This window comes from Meles meles, chromosome 15, assembly GCF_922984935.1.
Source record: "Meles meles chromosome 15, mMelMel3.1 paternal haplotype, whole genome shotgun sequence".
Taxonomy (NCBI): domain Eukaryota; kingdom Metazoa; phylum Chordata; class Mammalia; order Carnivora; family Mustelidae; genus Meles; species Meles meles.
This window is the reverse complement of record NC_060080.1, coordinates 7,525,210-7,546,158: the sequence shown is the minus strand read 5'-3', so window position 1 is coordinate 7,546,158 and position 20,949 is coordinate 7,525,210. Positions and strand designations below refer to the sequence as shown.

The following is a 20,949-nucleotide window of genomic DNA, read 5'->3' as shown; positions in this document are numbered from 1 at the left end:
CATTTAATTCTGATGCAAAGTCACGCAACCAACGGTGACCATTTCTAGTTGAAGTGCATCTCTCCCTTTTTGGTTTTAAATCCTCCGCTAATGTACCATATGCTTCTTTCACAAGAAGACAGCTGGCCCCGGGACCATCCGGAGGGAGAGGCGGGAATGGGGCGGTGAGCTACTCAGAGGCGCGGCTGGTTCTGACCTCCCTTCTGGGCACTGCCCTTCTTTGGAGGCTTTTCAGACAAGTGCCAACAGGATCAGATCCAGAATCTGGGGAGACCGGGAGGGTCCTGCATGCCAGCTCAGCCCGACTCAGGAGCACCTTCCAGGCTCCGCGGCAGGAGCTCATCTGGACTTTCCTGACATGCCTCCCACAACAAGGCACTCACTCCCTTACGAGAGAGTTGCTGCTGGCATGACACTGGGTTTCTGCTCTTCTCCAGACGCCGCCCACCATCTGGGTGACTGGTGACTGGTGTCCGCTGGCCACGCAGTCTGCTCCCTCTCTCTTGTGGGGGGCCTGTCACTTGAGTGCAGAAGGCACCAGAATCCCTGCGGATGCTCTGCTCTGGGCTGCAGCCCCCACTACCCTGGGGGCCCTCCCGAAGGGCCAGGCTCGGCTAGTCAGGTCCCCCCACCGCCTTTGCAGACAGGGTCCTCTGTTAAGTTTCCCCCAGGGGAAAGGTCTTAGGATCCCCCAGGTGTTCTCAGTAACCTGGGGAGGTTGGCAGAGGGAGGGAAGGGGGTGAGGGGCAGCCTGGTGATCCTCTCTGGGCTCAGGCGGGGGGGGATGCCATCACCCTGGCTCCGGCCTTTTCACCACGTGCACCAAGGCCCCCCTCCCAGCCCGAAACTCTCAGAGAGGCAGGAGGGCTGCGGTGTCTGCCTATCTGCCTGGCTGGTGCTCGTGCGCGCGCACTCTCTCTCTTTCTCTCTCTCTCTCTCTGACCCAGCACAGACCCTGGTTTACCCAGAGACCTAAAAGGCACACTCCTGCCCCCGCCCAGCCCCCGCCTGGCCCCCGCCTGGCCCGGCCCCTGCCCTCGCCCTGCCCCTCAGTGCAGAAACTCAGACTCACATGGATCTCTTCTCCAGGTTCTCCAGGTTTGTCTTCAGAGTGTTGTAGGCGGCTGTTCGGGATTTCAGGTCAGTCTCGATTTGGGCCAGTTGCTATTCGGAAAAGCAAAAGACAGGACCCAGATTCTCAAAATGGCCATAAAGCGTGCACAGCCCACTTTGGCGTAAGCAGTAAGTAATCAGTGCTGCCCGCTTGTCCGGAACGCTCACGTCTCCCTCCCCACCGCTCCCGCACACATGCCAGCATCTGGCCCTGCAGAGCCTGCGGGGAGCAGGGGACAGAGTCACGTCCCCACTCTGCAAGACCCCACACGGCACGGCTGTTCCAGAATCCCTCAGTGAGGCGACTCTTCCGATCGCAAGCCTTCCTCACACTGCCAGGCCAGCCCAGGCTGACCCCATCCTGGCTTCCGAGGGGCCCACGATGGCTCAGCCCCGCCAGTGCCGGGTCCCGGGGTCCACTGGGCCCCGCGGCCCCCTCCCAGGGGAAGGGGTAGGTAGGCAGGAAGGCTCCTTTCAGCTTGCATACAGGTCACGGGTCTGGCATGCAGGAGAGCCCGCTGTCGAGTTTCAGGGAGGGCGTCCCAGACCCCCACCCGCAACAGGCCCGGGTGGACATGTCATGGGAAGAGGGGTACAGGACGAGCCCAGGGCCCACGGCCTAGCTCTCCTGCTTTCTGGCTGCCTGGCCTCAGAGGCCCCATCTGCACGGCCAGGGGGATGATGTCCTCCCAAGGGCTGGAAACAGAAAAGGCAAACGCCCACCAGGAAGCCTTCAAAATACAGCCCCTGCGCCCCGGGCTCATGCTTGGACAGCGGAGTCCCATCATCACAGAACTGCTTCAACCCAGGAGGGCGCCCCACGTTACGGGACGCGGCGCGGCCTTCCAGATGACCGCGGGAGATTCCTGCACGCGGCGGGGCGCAAGGCCGACCCCCCAGCACCTGAGGGACCGCACCCCTCCTCCCAGCTTAGAGCCCCACGTCCTACCAGCTCAGGCACGCAGTCACCCCCCCGGCGGGACCCCCGCTCCACGCCAACAAACGCTGCTGACATGGACACCCCGGTGTCGGCACGCGACAGCATGGAGGCCGCCTGAGGGACCGAACGACCCGGAACTGAAATTTACAGATTTCGTTCGTATCGACACGGAAGGATCCACTTCCAAAGGTTAACACGTCGCTCCCCTTCTGGGGGAGGAGGAAAGAGAGGGTCTTGTCATGGGAAGCTTTTCCCGTTTCTATCGTTGTGCCTTGATATGTCTAATTTTTAAAATAAGATAAGTAACTGTTTTTGTTTTTTTTTACCATTAAAAAAATCTCTTCCTTTAAAATGATGACAGATTTCATGGGAAATTACAAAAAGATGACAGGGGGACACCCTGCTGGCTGTTGGTTCGGTGTACGGTTCTTGACCCCGGGTTCGTGGGTTCGAGTCCCATGTCTGGTGTAGAGATTGCTTTAAAAAATGAGTAAATAGAGACACCTGGGTGGTTCAGTCAGTTGAGTGTCTGCCTTCGTCTTGAGTCGTGATCTCAGGGTCCTGGGATCGAGTCCCGCATCGGGCTCCCTGCTCAGTGGGGAGCCTGCTTCTCCCTCTGCGTGCTGCTCCCCCTGCTTGCGTGCTCTCTCTCTTCCCCCCAAATTAATAAATAAAATTTTAAAAAATGAATAAATAAAATACTTTTAAAAATAGGCCAGAGATCCCATGTACCCATCTTAAATAACAACAGTGTGCAATCGTAACCAAGAAACTAACTCAGGTACAACCCACAGTCTTAAATTTTAAAATTACACACACACACACACCTTTTTTTTTAAGGAAAAAAAATCAAACAAAAATCCCCATTCAGCAAGGCGAGGCCCACCTGCTCCAGCCAGAGCTCCTCCAGGGGGCCGGGGCCCCACCCAGTGTCTGTGACCCCGTGTCTGTGACCCCTGGGAGGGAAGCCGGCACAGGCCGTGCTGAGGGCGTGCGTTCAGCTGGGCTCCGAGGTGGGGGGCCACTGGCCAAAGCCCCAAGAGCCTCGTGGACCCTCCGCAGAACCTGGAGGTGCTTCAGGTGGTGGAGACCCCAGCCGCCAGCACCCCGAGGGGGTCGGCGCGGGCCCCCCGCCCTCAGCAGCACGTGTGCGTGCTCAGGAGTAAACCCTGTGCCATGTCACACCGGTGAGGTCTGGGGGCTCTTCTGAACCTGCAGCACAATTCGGCGGGTGAGGACTGACACCACGGTGGGCTGGGTCCCTGACCAGGTCACCGCACGTGCTGCCGCATGCAGGGCGGGGAGGGGGCAAAGCCCTCCCCACCCTTGAGCCTCCTCTTTAAGGGACACGTTGGGCTCAGTTCCCAGCAGTCCGGAGGGTCTGGGGGCCCGGCCCTGACCACCTCAGCACAGGGCTCCTCCAGGCTGGGAGACCTCCCCGGACACCCGGCAAGTGCAACTCGACACCCGGCGACATAGCGACCTTTGTGTCCCTAAGGCTCTCCCCATGAAAGAACGCCCGTTGGAGGAACAGACCTGCAGCAGGGCTGAGGGCATCACACATGGGGTCCTGGTGCAGGTCAGCCTCCGGGGCCAATACTCAGAGCCTCAAAGAGCTGGTTCCCTGCAGCGGAGCCGGCCGGGGGCCTCCTTGGAAAGCCTTGTCTCTCTCTATCTGCCCCACCCCCCAATCTCACACACACACACACACACAGCACAACCAAGACCTGCATTCCCATCCCAGGTCCCGGAGCAAACCACTGAACCTCTCTGCCAGCTTCCTCATCTGATACCAGAGGAAGGGGCTCCACCTCGCGGGGTGGCACGGGGAACAAGAGCGCAGTGTGGTTCTGGGCACACAGGGAATGCTCTCCTCCCCGCCCCTGCTTTCCTGCAGAAGTCGCTCTCCGGGTCCCTGAACTAGAGAAAAGCCAAGCTCTGTCCTCTACAACTGCTCTGTTGACATCTCGGTTGACATCCTGTCGTGTCCCGGGGTCCTCATTGCCAGGCGGCACCCCCGGGACAGCCACGCCAGTGAGCACCGTCCAGAGAGGACTCAGATCACGGCCTGACCGCCTGCCTGGCTCGGCCTGGCCTCAGAGAGCACCGCGGGGAGGGCGCCCCCAGGTGGGGGCACACAGGACCTCCGGGAAGCCACACCTGGCCCAGGTGCGCTGGGCAGCCCCTCCTCAGAGGGCCTTCCAGAATCACTGCCCAATTGTCCCAGGAGGGGCTGGGACCTCTGTGGCGCAAACAGTGCCGGAGGAGCCGCACCCAGATTCCAGAGCCTTCTGGCCCCACCCGAGTTTCCACAGACACCGGCCGGGCACCAGCCCGCCGTGGCGAGCACACAGGGCTGCACTCGGATGGGTCCCAGGGGCCCATCTCCTGCCCCTGACCCGCCCAGACACACCTGGGTGGCTCTGTGGTCTGAGGAGACAACAGGAAGGCTTTGTTCCTGGCCTGGCTGAGACTCTCTCTCCCCGCCACCAGGCCAGGAGGAGACACGGCCTGTGAGGGGCTCAGTAGATGGTGGAGGGCGGGGGGCAGGCCTAGGCCATGAGCGCTCACCCTCAGTGAGACAAACAGGGGTCAACAAGGCCACAAGCCCCCGCAGTGTCCCCAGAGACTGGGGCCACGGTGCTGTCATTTATGAAGTAAAAGCCGGAGGCCGTCGCTTACCGAGATGGTAGAATCGTGGCGTGTGGTGCTTACTGGCCTTGCTTTTTTTTTTTTTTCCAATTTACTCATTTACTTTTAGAGGGGGGAACAGAGAGAGAGTCCCAGGCAGACTCCCCACTGAGCCCAGAGCCTGATGCGGGGCTCGATCCCAGGACCCTGAGATCACGCACGACCTGAGCCAAAACCAAGGGCCGGAGGCTTAACTGACCGTGCCACCCAGTGCCACCAGGTGCCCCTCCCTGGCCTCACTATCGTCACAGGCGCCTCAAAGCAGGTGTGGGACCCACCGTAAACGCCTCCCAGGAGTCAGGGCTCGTAAGCCGGACTCTCCCCAGAAGCAGATCGTTCTTGTCAAGCAAACAATCACTGCGGGATGTGGGGGGCATGAGGCTCTCGTGAGGAGGTCAGGGTGGGGCTGAGCTGCTCCAGCAGCACCTTCCAGAAAGTAACGAGCTGGAGGAAACCCACGGAAGGGGCACCAGGGGAGTGTCCTGTGGAGGCCGCCGCCTGGCAGGGGACAGGGCCGGAAGAGGTGGCGGGAGGGCAGGTGCCCGCCTCGAAACCCCAAAGTCCCTGGCCTTGCCCAGGGCACGGAAGGCCACGCCTGAGAAAGGCCCCAGGCCTGGTCAGGGCTGGCAGGAAGCAGAGGGGAAAGCGGACTCCACCCAGGGTCACTCAGCAGAGCTGGGGCCCCACCCGGCCTCCTGACCTCTGGCCTTCCAGAAAGTCCCTCTTGGCACCCCTGCCAGGGCCCCCACTGCCCTGGTGATCAGCAGCACCCGGGCGCCCAGGTTAACTGTCCCCCGAGAGAAGGCCGTGCGCTCACCTTTGCCAGAGTGTCCACCACGCCCACCAGCGGCTGCTTCGCGGGGTACTTCGCCATGTCCCACTCAAAGTGGGTCACAAAGGATGTTAAGTCAACTGGAAGGAACACATTTCAGCAAGTGAGTGGGACTCTCCCCGCCTCATGAGACCAAGGTTGCCGAACCCCGAGCCAAGCAGCCCCGCTGAACCCAAGGAAGCGATCAGAGAAACGGGGGGACAGAGTCGGGGCTCCGGGAAAGCACACGCTGCCCCCCATGCCCGGTGGAGTACTGGGCCCGCCGCGGGCCTTCCCATCAGGACCGCCAGCAGCACCCAAAGCCCCTCGGAAGAGCTCACCAGTGGCCACACCTGTGCCCCGAACGAGCTCAGACGGCTGCCCCCAAAGTCTGCCTTTAGGAGGTCCTACTTCCCCAGGAGGCAGAAACAGGATCGGGAGAGATTCCGAGAGCCAGGCTCGTTCCCGACTTTTCTGGTTGTGTTGGCCGCGCTCCCCTGCTGGGTTATTGTTCTGTTCTGAGGTACCTCAGAGACATGCCCGACGGCCTCAAGCCAACCGCAAAGACCACAGAGACAGGTACAGGCGCCACCTGCTCGCAAGAGGAGCTGAGCTGTCTTTCTACCGTCCTCACCCAAACACTGGACGGGGGCGATTTCAAAAAAGACATTTTAGGGGCGCCTGGGTGGCTCAGGCCGTTGAGCGGGCTACTCTTGATTTCTGCGTGGGTCGTGATCTCGGGGGCCTAGGACCGGGCCCCCACTGGGCTCTATGCTCAGAGTCTGCCTGAAGAGTCTCTCCCTCTCCTCGGCTCGTCCCCCTACTCTCTCTCAAATAAATGAATCTTAAGAAAAGAAGACAATGACAACGACAGTGGCGGCATTTTAAACCTTTGGCAAAACACCAGACTCCGACTGTGGTTTTCGGGACGTGGCGAGGAGATGCACTTTTCAGTCCTTTATATAGAAGTCTATAATGAGTAGACCAAACCAGAGTTTTCTCGACAACTTTCCCTTTTCCCCCTGCTTTCTCCAAAGGCAAACCGAAACCTGCTCCCCTTGAGATGTTTCTGGTTCCCTGTTGACTGCAGGCAGAGAGGAAGGAGCCCTGGAGTGAGGTCCCACGTGCCACACGAATGAACCAGGGCCGATTCAGGACCCTGCGTCTCCAGCATGTTAGTAACTGGCCCCTCTGCACCTCAGTCTCCTTACCTGAGAAATGGGTGGGAAAGCAGGCCACACACCTCTGAGTGCCCCCTCTTCCGTGCCCCCTGGAGCCCGCTGCTGCTTACACCCTGCCCCTCGCTCCCTGTACTAAGTCGGGTCAGTGCACGCAATACTGGGGTGGCCCCCACTGTGAACCCGAGCCAGACCAGCCTTCCTCCGCTGGGTTCTCACGCCACAACACGCGCACGCCTGCCCTTCCCGGCATGTCCTTGTGCACGGAAAGCACTGGTGGTCGCTCGCTCAACCGTCGGGCACGTCCACTGAACCCCAGCTTGCCACCATGAGGGGGAGCAGAGACCACAGCTCCTGGATTTCAAGGCGCTCAGTCTCCTAGGGAGACAACCAGGCAAACCTCACAGCCGGCGAGCAGCCATGGAAGCGTGGCCTGGTGCGAGGGCTCGGAGAGCCGGTGCCTGACTCCCTACAGGCAGGGGCTGGAGAGGACAGGAGTTTGCCACATGGCTGGAGGGGGAGGGCACTGGGTGTGAGCTGAGGACACCCGGAGGAGGTGCGCGGGGGCCCAGGAGTCTCTGGGACAAGCTGACGGAACAGGAGGGCTGTGGCAGGTCGTGGAAGGCCGTGTCTACACTTTCTCCTGGGGTGATAAAGACACTAGGCGCACATATGGGGAACCCCCCCCATTATCTGCCAGTAAGTGGCCATGCATCGCACCGACTCCAATAGCAGGGCTGGGAAGGTCACCAAGCAGGTTAGGACACCAAGCCTCTGGGGGCTGTGTGGTCAGTCAAGGACATTCATGCACGGAGATTTCTCGGGGGCCAACGGGGGCTTTGCAGGAGCGAAGCTGGCAGGGGAGTGTGGGAGAGAAGGAGCCGCTGAGAGGAGCCCAAGCTCTGGAAGCGGAAGCAGAAGGGCAGGCCCACGCGACGGCCCATGGAGGTGGCCCAAGGCACACCCGGATTTCCAGGCGGGGTGAGAGCGTGGAGGGAGGGGACACTAAGCTGGGCAGCTGCGACGGCCGCAGAGGACAGGAGGGGGCAGAGGGGAGAGGAGATGAGCTCAGCTCAGGGCAAGCTGGAGCCCGATGGGAGGGCAGCCGAGTCCCCAGGACGCAGATGGAGATGAAATGGGGCTCAGAGGAGGAAAGCAGCCTGCTGGGGGAGGCGGGCATGCAACCAGTGGCAAGGGCCTCGCGACCGATCGGGCAGGTGACACCGACTGTTCACCTTGGCCAGGACCCGGGGATTATCGCATTTAACTTCCCTTCCAACCCTACTACGTGCTACCATCCTCTCCATTTTAGAGGCGGGACCGGCACGCAGTGGTCACCTAACGGCCACCCTAAGATGGGACAGTGAACTGTGGGGCATATGGGGTGCCATGTCCCTTCCCTGTCTGCCCACGGACCGTCACGGCTGTGACCGTGGCCCATCTCTGCCCAAGAACCACGTGCTGACACGTCTGGCTCACTTGCCCTTAGAAGGGGTCCCCCCGGTTCCACCGGGGCTGGAATTGACAAGAGTCGCCAAGGGGAGAGAGCTGATCCGTTACGATGAGCGTCCTTGTAAGGAGAGACACCAGGGAGCTCTCTCTCTCTCCCTCCCCGTGTGCTCCCTCTGAGGAAAGCCCCTGTGAGGACCCAACGCAGGAACCAGCCTGCTGGCACCTTGACTGTGAACATCTGGCCTCCAGAACTGTGGGAGATGCGTGTCTATTATTGACATAATAATATGGCACCTCGAGCCAATACAGATTGGGGTATAAATCTGGGATTACTGTGGGGTTTTGTATTGCCACGCCCTGCAGAGGGAGACTGCAGACCAGGGAGGAACAGAAGATGTGTGGGTAGGGGTAGAGCCAGAGGCAGATCCAGAAGGTGGAGAAGGAGCCCTCCTCTGGCAACTGATCCCACTCACGGGAGCCCCCCATCTACCTCCCTACCCCCTCGCCCCCGCTGCCTGGCCCCAGGCAGGAGATGCTGGCCAGAAGCCCCTCCTCCTCCCCACTCTGCCATTTCCAAGCCAAGCTGCCTCCCAGCCCATACTTCAGCATCAGAACAAGGGCCACCTCCTACAGGCTGCCAACTGACTGCCCATCCCACTGTCTTGGATGGTCCCCTGTTCCCTGCCTCTTCCGATGCTGCCTGGTCCCCCCTCTCCCATTCTCTTGGCACTTCCAGGCTCCCTGAGGGCAGATGGCTGTTTCTGTGTCCCCAGAGTCTGTCACAGTGCCCAGGACAGAGCAAGGGTCCCATGTGAGAACCTCCCTACAACTCTGGGGACTGAAATAACTCGCAGGACATGGGTCGCTTAGAAGAGATACGCTGCACACTGAGCTCGTCCCCAGGTATTGTCACAGACGCTAGGGTCCCTGTGGCATTTAGATCAGAGAGAATGAGCTGGTCCTTTCCTCTAGAAGGGCTCCTGTCATTCCTGCCAGACGCTGCCCATCTCCTTGGAGGGACTCCTCAGGCTCCTCCAGCCTCACGGCACGTGCGGGACTGCAGGGCTCTGCCCCTGGCCGGGAGCTCTTGGACAGCAAGCCCCTCTGCGTGCTCAGCACCCAGCACAGAAACTTCCTGAGACCTTTGTTGAGTGACCCTCCCACCCCAGCTCCTGACCCCGACCCTCACCCTCAGCACACATCCAAGGGCAGCACGGCCCTGCCCACGCCCATCACTTTTGGTGACAACATGGTCTGAGGACAGCTCTCCATCTTAGAAAGCAGCAAGTCATCCCCCTGGGCCTGCCTGTCCTTCCAGCCCTGCGGCCTTCTGTCTGCCTGCCCGGGAAAGGACAGGCCTCCCCTCCCCTCCCCTGGCTGAAGTCAGAGGAGCCTTGGATGCCTGGCCCGGGAGGTCAGACCATGACCCAGGCAGGCTCACTCAGAATCAAAACATGCAATAAAGAGGCAGCTGCCCTTGAGTAACAGGAACCTTGTCTAAGAACCACAACAAGACCTTCCTGGCAGGGAGCAGGACAAGGGACCCGCGAACACACATCGGCCACGGCCCATCTCCCGCTCCACTGAACAGATCTCCAGGTGTTTATGACTTCTGTGCACGATCTAGGGCCCACTCCAAACAGCGGTGTGTCTGCCAGGCTTGTGCTATGATCCAAAGCATCCACAGCCTTCCTTCCAGACTCAAAGCTCAGCTGGGGGCAAAGAACAAGCCAAAACAAGAGATGCCTCAGCAAGGCAAGGAGCCTGAAAAGGAAAGTCCACGGACAGGGGAGAAATGAAGTCCACGGACAGGGGAGAAAACCAGGACCAAGAGAGGTGACCCACCAAGGTCCAGGACCGGGTCTGACCTCTCTAAGGCAGCTGCCACCACTGGCTGTCCCCATGACATGGCCCTGGGGGAGATGGATTAAATCCCGCCTACTGAGGCCAACCCGGAGCCCTCCAGTTCATTCTGCCCCTTGCTAGCTCACTAGTTCCATGGGTGCTCTACCAAAGAAAAAGAAAAAGATTTCCCAAGCCCAATCCTACCAGGGAAGCCCCAGCCAAAGTCAGTCTGACCAGGTCTCTGGACTGCAGTACTTTTCAGAGCCTTTATTGTGCTAACACACATTGTGAACGTCAGGTTTCAGCGGCCACAGCCCTTGACCTCTGTGTGCACAGGGCTGGTTACAGAACAAGCCTTAGAAGCTCTAGTCCCGCCAAAGTCATGGGGACCCGATTCACAGGGGGCCTGGAGGTAATGAAGCACATTACATAAATAAACACAGCTGAATTTCCTCCTCCCGAGATGAAGCCGGGCTTCAGAGCAGCAGCCATCTGCCCTGGGGATGGAGCCCATGGGATGATAATGTCTAGCTTTAAGTAATGGGAATTTTGAGTAAAAGCAAGCATCCTGTTCACTATTTTAACATGAGCTCGAATCCTCGTGCCTTAAAGACCAGGTTTTTACATGGCAAAGGAGCTCTCTACCTTAAGCCAACCCTTCTGTCTAGGGCCCTTACAAGTTACCTGCTGGGAAGGAAGATCAGTTGATCAATTTAACAAAACAATTTTTTACTAGCACCAGCAAGAAACGTCAGTGCCACCAACAGATTGCTTTTGGAAAGGAATTTTGGTTAAGTTCCAATCTGTAAAGACCGGTGTTCCTCCTGAAAGGATTTGCTGGGCTTAACCATTTGTCCTAGAAGGATCTGCTGGCCGAAATTCCACCAGTTTGAGCAGGATGGAGAAAACCTAAAGCAAACGGTTCCTCTGAGCCAGCAACGGCCTGTTGAGGCCCAGGGACGCCCCCTCCTCCCCAAGGCTCCTGAGAGAAGAGCCCTTGTGTGAGTGGACCCCAGCAGGGACACACAAATCTAAGCCTGACATGTAAGCTGCCAGGGTCCACAAGAGCCAGACTCCCACTGCAGACAGGAGAGTGGGCACTGAGGACAAACATCGAAGAGCAAGGAGCAGACCACAGCCGAGAGATACAGAAAGTCCACCGTGAACTCCAGAACCGAGCATCACCCCACTCCCGGAGGCATGCAGTGCTGAGGGTGGGGAGGTGGGAAGGGAAGCAGGGCAGACATGAGAAAGAGGGAAAAGGAATAAAACAGGGGATAGGTCATACGGCCATGGTGACCCAGGTCCCAGGCGGTTACTCGAGAAATCCACCAGGACCCAATCACCACACCCCGATGACCAGACTGAGAGTCCCCCTTCCCAGGGACACGCAGGCATCACGCCAAGCACACTCACGGCAAACAACGTACAACCTACTCTTTAAATATTTCATTTTTTCCTTCAAACCTGCAATGTAATAAGGAAGAATTATTCCATCGCACAAAGCCAAGTTCAGATCTGGGAGCATGAGCAATTCCCTTTGTCCCTTTAAACAAGCGAATAAAAAAAGCCTTCTGTGGTTCCCAAGAGGGAAAAACTATGAACTGACACGTAACGAGTGATAGAAATGTCAGATACAGAATTTACACTCTCATTTTGGGTCTTGTGAACATGCGGACAGTCACACGTTCCGCGACTTCTGCGGGGTTCAAACACCTGATTCTTAAGTTTCCCAAGTCTCCAAGTTTGCGCCTTGCACATTTCCAGTGCACTCGGATTGTATGTCTGCAGTTAAGGGGCCTGAAGGTCTCTGCAATCTGGGGTCTCCCCTACCGCCCAGGAGAGACAGAAATTCTAAACACAAACACACAACACAGAGAGCATTTTCGGTCTCTCTGGATTTACTGGGCACAACTTAAGACGTAAGTCTGAGGCTTTCCTCGGCCCCTGAAGGCATTTTCCGTCTTCTTCTGGGAGAGAGGGAGAGAGGGCTGGGTGGGGAACAGGTGGGATTTTCCCAGCAGGACAGAGCAGAAGCTCATCGGGGAGGCGGGCAGATCAAACAACCGCGAGACCTCACGGACCCCATTCTTGCCTGCAGCTTTCGACGGGGTAAAAACGTCAGATGCTCTGGACGTGCCACAGCAGGACCCTCCACAGGCCAAGGGGCAGGTCTTCAAACCAGAAGTCCTGCTGAGCTCAAAATGGGGGGTATATCTGTGCCCAGTGCGCCCATCCAGACGCTCCACGGGGCCGTGTCCCTGCAGCCTTGATCGGGCAAGCCATGGGCTAGAACCGGCTGAGAGAGGCCTGGGGAAGAACACGCCAGTGACCTACCTCCGTTGGCCAGGAGGTTCTCCGGAACCTTCCCCTTGGCATCTTCCATGACTTCTACCACGCTCTGGGCCATCTTCTTTATGAGGCTTTGGGAAAAGAACACAAGGCAGTCAGACTGGGAATGTGCCCTCCAAATCGTCTGTGACATTTCGTCGGGCGGGGGGGGGGGGGAGCGGTGGCGCAGAGATGGGCGCTGCCCTTTGGGGACTCTGGCAATGTGGAGGCACAGACTTCAAATGTGCAGACCCTTCGAACCAGTATTTCCACTTCTGGGAAACCGTCTTAAGGAAATAGGGTGACCACGAAAACCTTTCCCAATCAAAAGATGTTCTTCGTCGCACTCTTGCTGAGAGCAACACACTGGAAACCACGGGAAGGTTCAACAATAGGGGATTGTTGGAAGCAAATGGGATATCCGACCGAGGGACTGCTGCACACGCCCCTGGAAGGAAGGTCTACAAAGAATGCCTAATACTGTGGAACAAGGCGCGTATTATCATGTTCTGTGGAAAAAACCCAAGATACGGAGTTACAGAGACAGCACGGCTGTAACTACAGGGAAATGATCTTCCCACTTTATGTTTTTTCGATTATAATCCATAATGATGAGGCACTGGGGGGCTCGGTGGGTTAAGCCTCTGCCTTCGGCTCAGGTCATGATCTCAGGGTCCTGGGATCAAGCCCCACATCGGGCTCTCTGCTCAGCACGGAGCCTGCTTCCCCCTCTCTCTCTGCCTGCCTCTCTGCCTACTTGTGATCTCTGTCAAATAAATAAATAAAATCTTTTTAAAAATCCATAATGATGATTTGGTACTGAATTAATATGGAATATAATAATTCAGTGTTGCTTTTATTATCAGAAAATCGAATATTTAAGTCTCCAGAAAGGATCCTGAGGGCTTCAGAAAGTATGAGAAAGGACGGTGAGCTGACGAGCACGCGGAGCCGTCAAATCACTATGATGCACTCCTGAGACTGATGTGATATTCGAAGATCCAAAAAAGAATAAAACAAACAAACCAGAAGCCCCCCCCACACACACAAAAAACAAAAACAAAAACGAAGTATGAGAAAAGAAAGGGAAGGGCAGGATTTCAAGGTAGAAGGACTCAAATTCACATGGCTCTGCCAATTACCAAATGTATCATTTTTGTTTATTTTGCTTTTAATTTTTAAGTGGGCGCCACACCCAACCCAGGGGGCTCGAACTCACCACCCTAAGATCAAGAGTGGCAAGTTCTACCAACAGAGCCAACCAGGCACCCTTGCAGCATTTTTATTTATTTATTTGTCAGAAAGAGAGAGAGAGGAAAAGAGCACAGCAGGGGCAGGGGCAGAAGGAGAAGGAGAAGCAGGGAGCCTCATGCAGGACTTGATCACAGGACCCTGGAGTCCTAACCTGAGCCAAAGGCAGATGCTTAACCAAATGAGGCACCACCCAGGCGTCCCACCTTTTTTTTTTTTTTTTTTAAAGATTTTATTTATTTATTTGACAGAGAGAGAGATCACAAGTAGGCAGAGAGGCAGGCAGAGAGAGAGGAGGAAGCAGGCTCCCCGCGGAGCAGAGAGCCCGACGTGGGGCTCGATCCCAGGACCCCGAGATCATGACCCAAGCCGAAGGCAGCGGCTTAATCCACTGAGCCAGCCAGGCGCCCCTCTTTTTTTTTTAAAGTAATCTCACACCCAAAGTGGGGCTCATACTGATAACCCCGAGATCAAGAGTCACATGCTTTTCCCACTGAGCCAGCTAGGCACCCCCAAATGTATGATTTCAGTCAAATCCATTAAACCTCTTTGTGCCTCAGTTCTTTTATATGTGAGGTGCAGATTACATCTGTTCCACAGGATTATTATAAATATTAATATAACTGATCAGGGCGCCTGGGTGGCTCGGTCAGTTAAGCATCTGCCTTCAGCTCAGGTTATGATCCGAGGGTCCTGGGATCGAGCCCCGCGTCAGGCTCCCTGCTAGGCAGGAAGCCTGCTTCTCCCTCTCCTGCTCCCCCTGCTTGTGTTCCCTCCCTCGCTGTGTCTCTCTCTGTCAAATAAATAAACAAAATCATTTTAAAAATACATATGTAACTGATCAGACTCCAAGGTCTAGCAGCAGGCTGTCTGCTCCTGGAGGGTGAGCACTGAGAAGTCCGGCTGGAAAACATGTCAAACCAGGACCAAAGTCGGAAAGGTCTCAAGATCCAACTCTTTGCCTTAGGCCCTCTCTTGACCTAACCCTGGCCCCCAGGAAGGAGGCAGTGTTTGCAGGAAGTCTGGATCAGGTCACCAAATCCCAGATGGGAACATGGTCTCCTGCTGTTGTAGGGACCAGCCATACTGGCCACTCAGAGCATGAGGCCAGAGGGCTGGGGACCAACACAGGAAACCGAGGCAGAAGAGCACTGAAAGGTTCCAGACTAGAGAAAGAGAGGGAGAATAGGACGGAGGAAGACAGGAAAGGGGACGGAGGAAAGGCAGAGAATGATGAGCAGAGGAAGAAAAGGGGGAGGGAGTGAGGGAGGGAGGGAGGGAGGGAAGAACCTGTTTTCTCATCAGCGTAAAATGCATTCTGATCAGAATTTTAAAAAATACTCCAAAAATGAAAACCATACTCTTCTGCCCAAAAGAACACACACTTTGCATTTCCAAAGCCTTAGCACGTCCATAGCTTATGTGAGTTTTCTTTGGTAACACCTACCACTCTCGCGGAGTCTACCAGGTACAGGAGCTGTAACCATTACCCCACGGAACCCTCACAGATAACTTGAAAGCAAGTATTAGCCCATTTGACGGATGTGGCCCAGAGAAGGAACTGGACCCCAGCCACCCGGTCCATCTGAGGACTCCGAGGCCATCTACAGTCGCTGAGACCCAGCCTGGACTTAAATCTCGACAAATGTGTTGGCATTTCTTTTTTTTGTTGTTGTTGTTTTTGTTTTTTTTGTTTTTTTTTTTTAAGATTTTATTTATTTATTTGACAGAGAGAGATCATAAGTAGATAGAGAGGCAGGCAGAGAGAGAGAGAGGGAAGCAGGCTCCCTGCTGAGCAGAGAGCCTGATGCGGGACTCGATCCCAGGACCCCGAGATCATGACCTGAGCCGAAGGCAGCGGCTTAACCCAGGGAGCCACCCAGGCGCCCTGTGTTGGCATTTCTTAGAACAGTAGCTCTGCATCGCACTAATTATAACGAGTTATGATTATCCTAATTAGTGACCCAACTGAGCTCACTGTTTCCTCCGCTATCAAACGGGGACGGTCCTGCTCGTCTCCCGGGGTTCTCGGAGTCTGATGCCATGCCCCCGCGGTTCCAGGCACAGAGTTCCAGGCATGCCTCCGATGTGCTCCAGGCAGCCTGGTGGACCGCAGCGAGTGCTCGCCTCGCTCACGGAGAGACTCAGCGGGAGACCGGGGAGGGTGGGGCACCCTGAGTTTGGTTCCCTCTCAGTTCCCAGAAGCTCTCTCCGCTCTTCCCCTCCAGCCTGTGGGTGTGACGACGCTTCTGCACCTGCCTGGGTTTGCACACGAGCCCTACTGTGGGTCGCCTACAGCCCACTCACAACTGTCTGTCCCTTTATAAACAGATTCTCCTCGTCTGAATGTGTCTTCTATTAGTTGTTAAGACCCTGACTCACTAACTTCATTTATTCATTTGTTTGCTCATTCATTCACCAAAATTCTGTATGTTAAGCAACTGGGTGCCCAGCACAGTTCACAGTGTTGTGAACTAAACAAAGTCCCGGCTCTCGGGAAGCTTCTATTCTGACACCGTCGGCAACTCCTCTTTATCCCTGCTCCGGTGGTGCACCTCCATATGCTGCTTGCTCTGAGAAAATTATTTGTTTCCTTATTTGTTTCCCTGGAGGTAGCCGTGACTCTCACCCCCATCCAGCGCCTGATGCACAGCTCAGGAAATGTTCGTCGAGTGAATACATGAATCCCGGCACTCCCCAGCTCCTCAATGCCACCCATGCTTGCTTCCTTGTCAACTGCAAAGCAGAACCCACTCATCGTCTTGTGAACAGTTCTCTGCTGCTCCTGATCCCAGCCCGTATGGAGCTTTTAGCCACAACACGGTGGCCGCGTACCTGGCCTCAGGCGCGTCCACCACCGCGGAACAGCGCAGAATAACACGGTCTGACGATGTTTAACCACGGGACAGCTCACTTACGTCACATAACAAAAGGGGCCCCGAGGTAGCTGTGATGACCAACGACAGTCATCGGCCAACTGCGGTCTTACTGTCAGGATATTCTCCTCACCGGAAGGAACCTCAGGGACCCCGTGACCCCACGGCTCACTGGGAACGCACTTCCGTGAACGGAGCTTCCCGGTTCCCGGGCTCTGTGTACTGGTGGGCACGTGGGCTGCTTCCCCCGTGATGGGATGTTGCAACGGTGCACACGTTGGGCCACCTGCGCAGGCAGGGTCAGCTGTGAAAGGATGACCAGTGGAATAAAGGGAACGAACGCTGATGACTTTAACAAACTGGCCAAGCAACTCTCTAAACACAGAGCTGGCGTCCAGCGCCCCCAAGCGCTGGGCAAGAGGGCCTGCTTCCCGAAACCGTCGCCAGCCTCAGGTGCCACAAACTTTCACCTCTGCCGATCTGAGAGCTGAGAAACGCCATCGCACGGCTGCTCTGATCGGCATCTCTTTGATCCTCACGGAGGCTGGACATCTTTTCACAGGCTCATTGACTCCATAAATGGTCTGTTTTCTTCTTCTGCAAATAGCGTGCTCATGCCCTCCCCTGCTGGTTTTTCTGCTGCTATTGTTCCTTTTTTTAAAAAAAAAATTATTGACTTGTAAGGGCTTTTAAGGATCTCAGGAACACAACTCTTGAGACGGTGCTTGGAGCTGGGTAATATCCCCGTTTGACAGGTGAAAACATGAAGAGTTACGTTGCTGAAAGTCACCCCGTTCCGGGGGACAAGTGTCAGAGCAGAGACTGATCCAAATCTACACGACTCCAAAGTCCACGCTCCTCAACGCTGGTTTAAATGACACGCGGCCCCTTCCTCTGAAGGACTCAGTGAAGATGTATACTGATCCATAAGGGAGGATGTACAGATCGTATTTTGAGTTAAAAAAGCAAACTGCAAACACCGTGTGTTTTGATCGAGGCCTTGGGTCCATCGGTGCCTGTCTTGCTGATGTAACAAGAGGAGCCCTGGAACCTGCTGAAGGCTTGCGAATGCAGGCGGAAGGCTTGAACCATTCATTGTGGTTCATTTGGGTCAATTTCAGTTCTCAGCATGGTAGCAGCGACCCCTTTCCCAACTCTCAGACGCATGACGGCAGCTGTGTGCTCCTGGACACGATCTGCAGGAGCCGAGGTGGATCTAAAGGATGCTGCCCTCGAGACACGGGGAATCTGTGTTTCCACAGCTGCTTCTGATCACGGGGGTACAAGGAGCCGGGGGGTCGGTGTTGTCATGCCTCCCCCCGCCCTCTTAGCTACGTTGACCTCCAACGGATTTAAAGAGCCTGTGGCTTTCTCCCCCCTTCATTTTTCTTTTTCCACTTTGGGAGCCAGACATGAAGATTAATATTCAAAAACAACTGTGCATACGGGGAATGTCAGAAAGTGAACGTTCAGATCCAGGGAAGGGCTCGGAAAAGACCTGAGGAGACTGTAAGTTTATACCTCAGGCTGATCCTTGGCACGGAGACAGCCTACAACAATTCAAAATGATAATAATAAGCAACACTAATAACCGAAAAACAGCAAACCCAGAGAAGGAGGAGGATAGGATTTCCGTTATTAGATTCAAAGGTCCAATGTTCAACAAAAAAATCACAAGGCATACAAGAAAACAAGAGAGTATGGCCCATTCAGAGGAGAGAAATAAAGGAATATAAATTGTCTCTGAAAAAGAGATGCCGGCAGATCTCCCAAAGACTTTAAAAGGACTGTTTTAAAGGCGCTCAAAGAACTAAGAAAATGAAGAGAAAGTTGAGAAAATAAACTAAGAACAAAATGAAAATATCTATAAAGAGAAAGCTTTGAAAAAATACACCCCCCCCCCAAAATTCTGGAGCTGAGAAGTATAATAACTGAAATGAAAAATTCACTAATGGTCTTCCAATGCAGATTTGAGCAGAAAGACCCAGCAACCTTGAAATCAGGTCTTGGAAATGATCAAGTCTGAGGAACAGAAAGAGAAAAATCTGAAGAAAAGTGAACAGAGCCTAAAGGACCCATGGGACCTAGCAAGTGCACCAATATAGGCATTGTGGGAGTCCCAAAAGAAGAGAAAGAGGAGAATATTTGAAAAAATAAAAACAAAACAAAAGCCAAAAGGACTCATACTTCCTGATTTCAAAACTTACTATAAAACTACAACAATGAAAATAGGGTGGTACTGGCATAAAGACAGACATATAGACCAATGGAACAGAATAGAGAGCCCAGAAATAAACACTTATATACATCAAGTGATTTTTTACAAAGGGGCCAACGCGGTTCAAATGGGGAAAGGACAGCTCTTTCAGCTCATGGTGCTGGAAAAGCTGGATATCCACACATGAAAGAATGAAGCTGGATCCCCACCTCACGCCATATATAAAAATGAACTCGAAATGGATCAAAGACCTAAATGAAAGACCTAAAAGTATAAAACTATAGATTAAAACATAGGGTCAAAACTTCGGCCACTGGATTAGGCAATGATTTCTTGGATACGACACCAAGAGCACAGGCAAGGAAGAAAAGAAACTGGACCTGCCAAAAATTTTAAAATTTTGTGCATCAAAAATATCAGTAGAATACAAAGGAACACAGAATGGGAGGGAATGTTTGTTACATACCTGATAAGGGATTAATATCCAGCGTATATAGAGAACTCCTAAAACTCAATGACATAAAAACAAACAACTCTGCTCAAAAGTGGGCATAGGGCTCAAACAGACATTTCCCTGAAGAAAATAAACAAAAGACCAACAACCACCTGAAGAAATGCTCAAAAATCACTTTTTAGCACTAATGGGGGAGAGGGAGACTGGTAAAAATGCTTGGAAGGGGAACAACAAATGGCTCATAAACATTTAGGATAAAAGCTCAAACTCACTCGCTATGAAATATTTCTCACTTATCAGATTGGCACATTACAAAGCTTTATGACTTCAGCACTGGCAAGCACCCTAGAAAACTGAAACACCAATGCCCTGTTGATGCGGCATCGACTGGTATAGCCTAGTTACTAGAGAGTATTTTCAGAACAACTGTCCAAAGTTTTTAACATGTAAGTTATTTCCACCCACAATTTCACTGTCAGGAACTGGTTCTTCTGATAATCCTTGCTCCCGTGCACAAAACTCCTACGCAAAGATGTGTCTCTTACGGATGGCCATGAAAGGCCGTACCTCTTGGAGTAAAGGGGGAAAAGAAAATCGTAAGTAGTGTCTATAGTTATGGTCACATTTTTGTAAAAACAGAAGACATAAAAATACACTCATTATGCACGGAAAAGTCTAGAAAGATTGGCGCCATGTTGCTGAAATGGATTTCTTTGGGCAGTAGATTTGCAGAGGGAGAATCTGGATTTTAAAATTACCAGCATGTATTCATAATAAAAAAACAAGAGGAACGGTGTTGCACATAAAAGAGAGCTATAAGTAAATAAAGCAGTAAGGCAAGAGAGTGCTACCTGGGCTCAGCTGGTTAAGATTTCTTTCAGATTAACCTTGCCCGTCAAACGGGGAGCCAGAGGAAGAAAGTGAGAAAGATAGAGGCCCCACCCAGGTGTGAGGCAGGGCAGGTAGGGAACTGATCGGAGGGCAGGGCAGGCCTTCAGGAGCTGGGCAGGCTGAATCCAGATGCGAGGAACCTGGGGGCTAAGGGGTCAGGGAAGAAGGGCTGCCTCTGGCCAGGTGTGCAATGATAAGGCCGTTCATTCTTCCTGAGAGCCCCATGGGGTACCTCTCGGCACCGCTGGTTTTCGGACCCTGCGCTCCATGGGGGCCATTCCCCCCCATGGGCCCCCATGGGCCCCAGGATGGCTCAAGAGCTGAGAGCCTAGTGGGACAGGGATGCCTGAGATCTCTGTGTCCCTCTTGTCCACCTGCAATCCCACGCTCAGCGGACCATCTGTCGTGCAGGGCCCTGGAGCTCTTCCAGGCCCAGCCCGGATGGACGACAGGTACACAGCAGAGGCTCATCTCCACTCACAGCAGCGCCCCTGTCCCAGGGCCCCAAGCACAGACAATTCTTCCTGAAGCGCGGCCCCACTGCAACCACACACAGCAAAGCTTCGTGTCTCCTCCCCTCCAGAGCACCCCTGTGGACCCAGCTTTCCTCAGGGCACCCCACCTCGGCAGGGGGCCCACCCCCACCTGCCTGACCCCTTGCTTTGTGGAAAGAAGGACTGAGTCTCACACACCCCGTTCTCCACGAAGGGAGCGTGGCTGTCAAGTTCCCAGGCCCCGAGTGCATCCGCGGGAAGGGAAACACGGGGCTCCCCGCCTTCCCCTGGTTTTTTGGATGATTCAGCCAAAGCAGACTGATGTTGGTCTGGTTTCCAGAAATGACTCCAAGCTGGGGAGGAGAGGACCCACAGAAGGCAGGGAGGGGCAGAGGGTTCCCATA

General features: G+C 54.7%; 1 protein-coding gene across 8 annotated transcripts in view; it reads right to left on the bottom strand.

Moving 5' to 3' along the window:
- ATP6V1C2 (ATPase H+ transporting V1 subunit C2) overlaps positions 1-20,949 on the bottom strand; it is a 53,290-nt gene that overhangs the window by 13,393 nt on the left and 18,948 nt on the right. For 3 of the 8 annotated variants that reach the window (XR_006815052.1, XM_045979002.1, XM_045979005.1), the window contains exons 4-7: positions 12,368-12,453; positions 11,468-11,497; positions 5,562-5,656; positions 1,073-1,164 (exon numbers count right to left, since the gene is read on the bottom strand). Coding sequence is in view for 4 of the 8 variants with exons in the window: in XM_045979002.1 (XP_045834958.1) it covers positions 1,073-1,164; positions 5,562-5,656; positions 11,468-11,497; positions 12,368-12,453 (303 nt within the window). In the remaining 4 variants the exon portion in view is untranslated. Of the gene's footprint in view, positions 1-1,072; positions 1,165-5,561; positions 5,657-11,467; positions 11,498-12,367; positions 12,631-20,949 lie in introns of those variants that run through there. The other 5 variants (XR_006815053.1, XM_045979003.1, XM_045979006.1 and 2 more) reach the window with 3 other exon arrangements.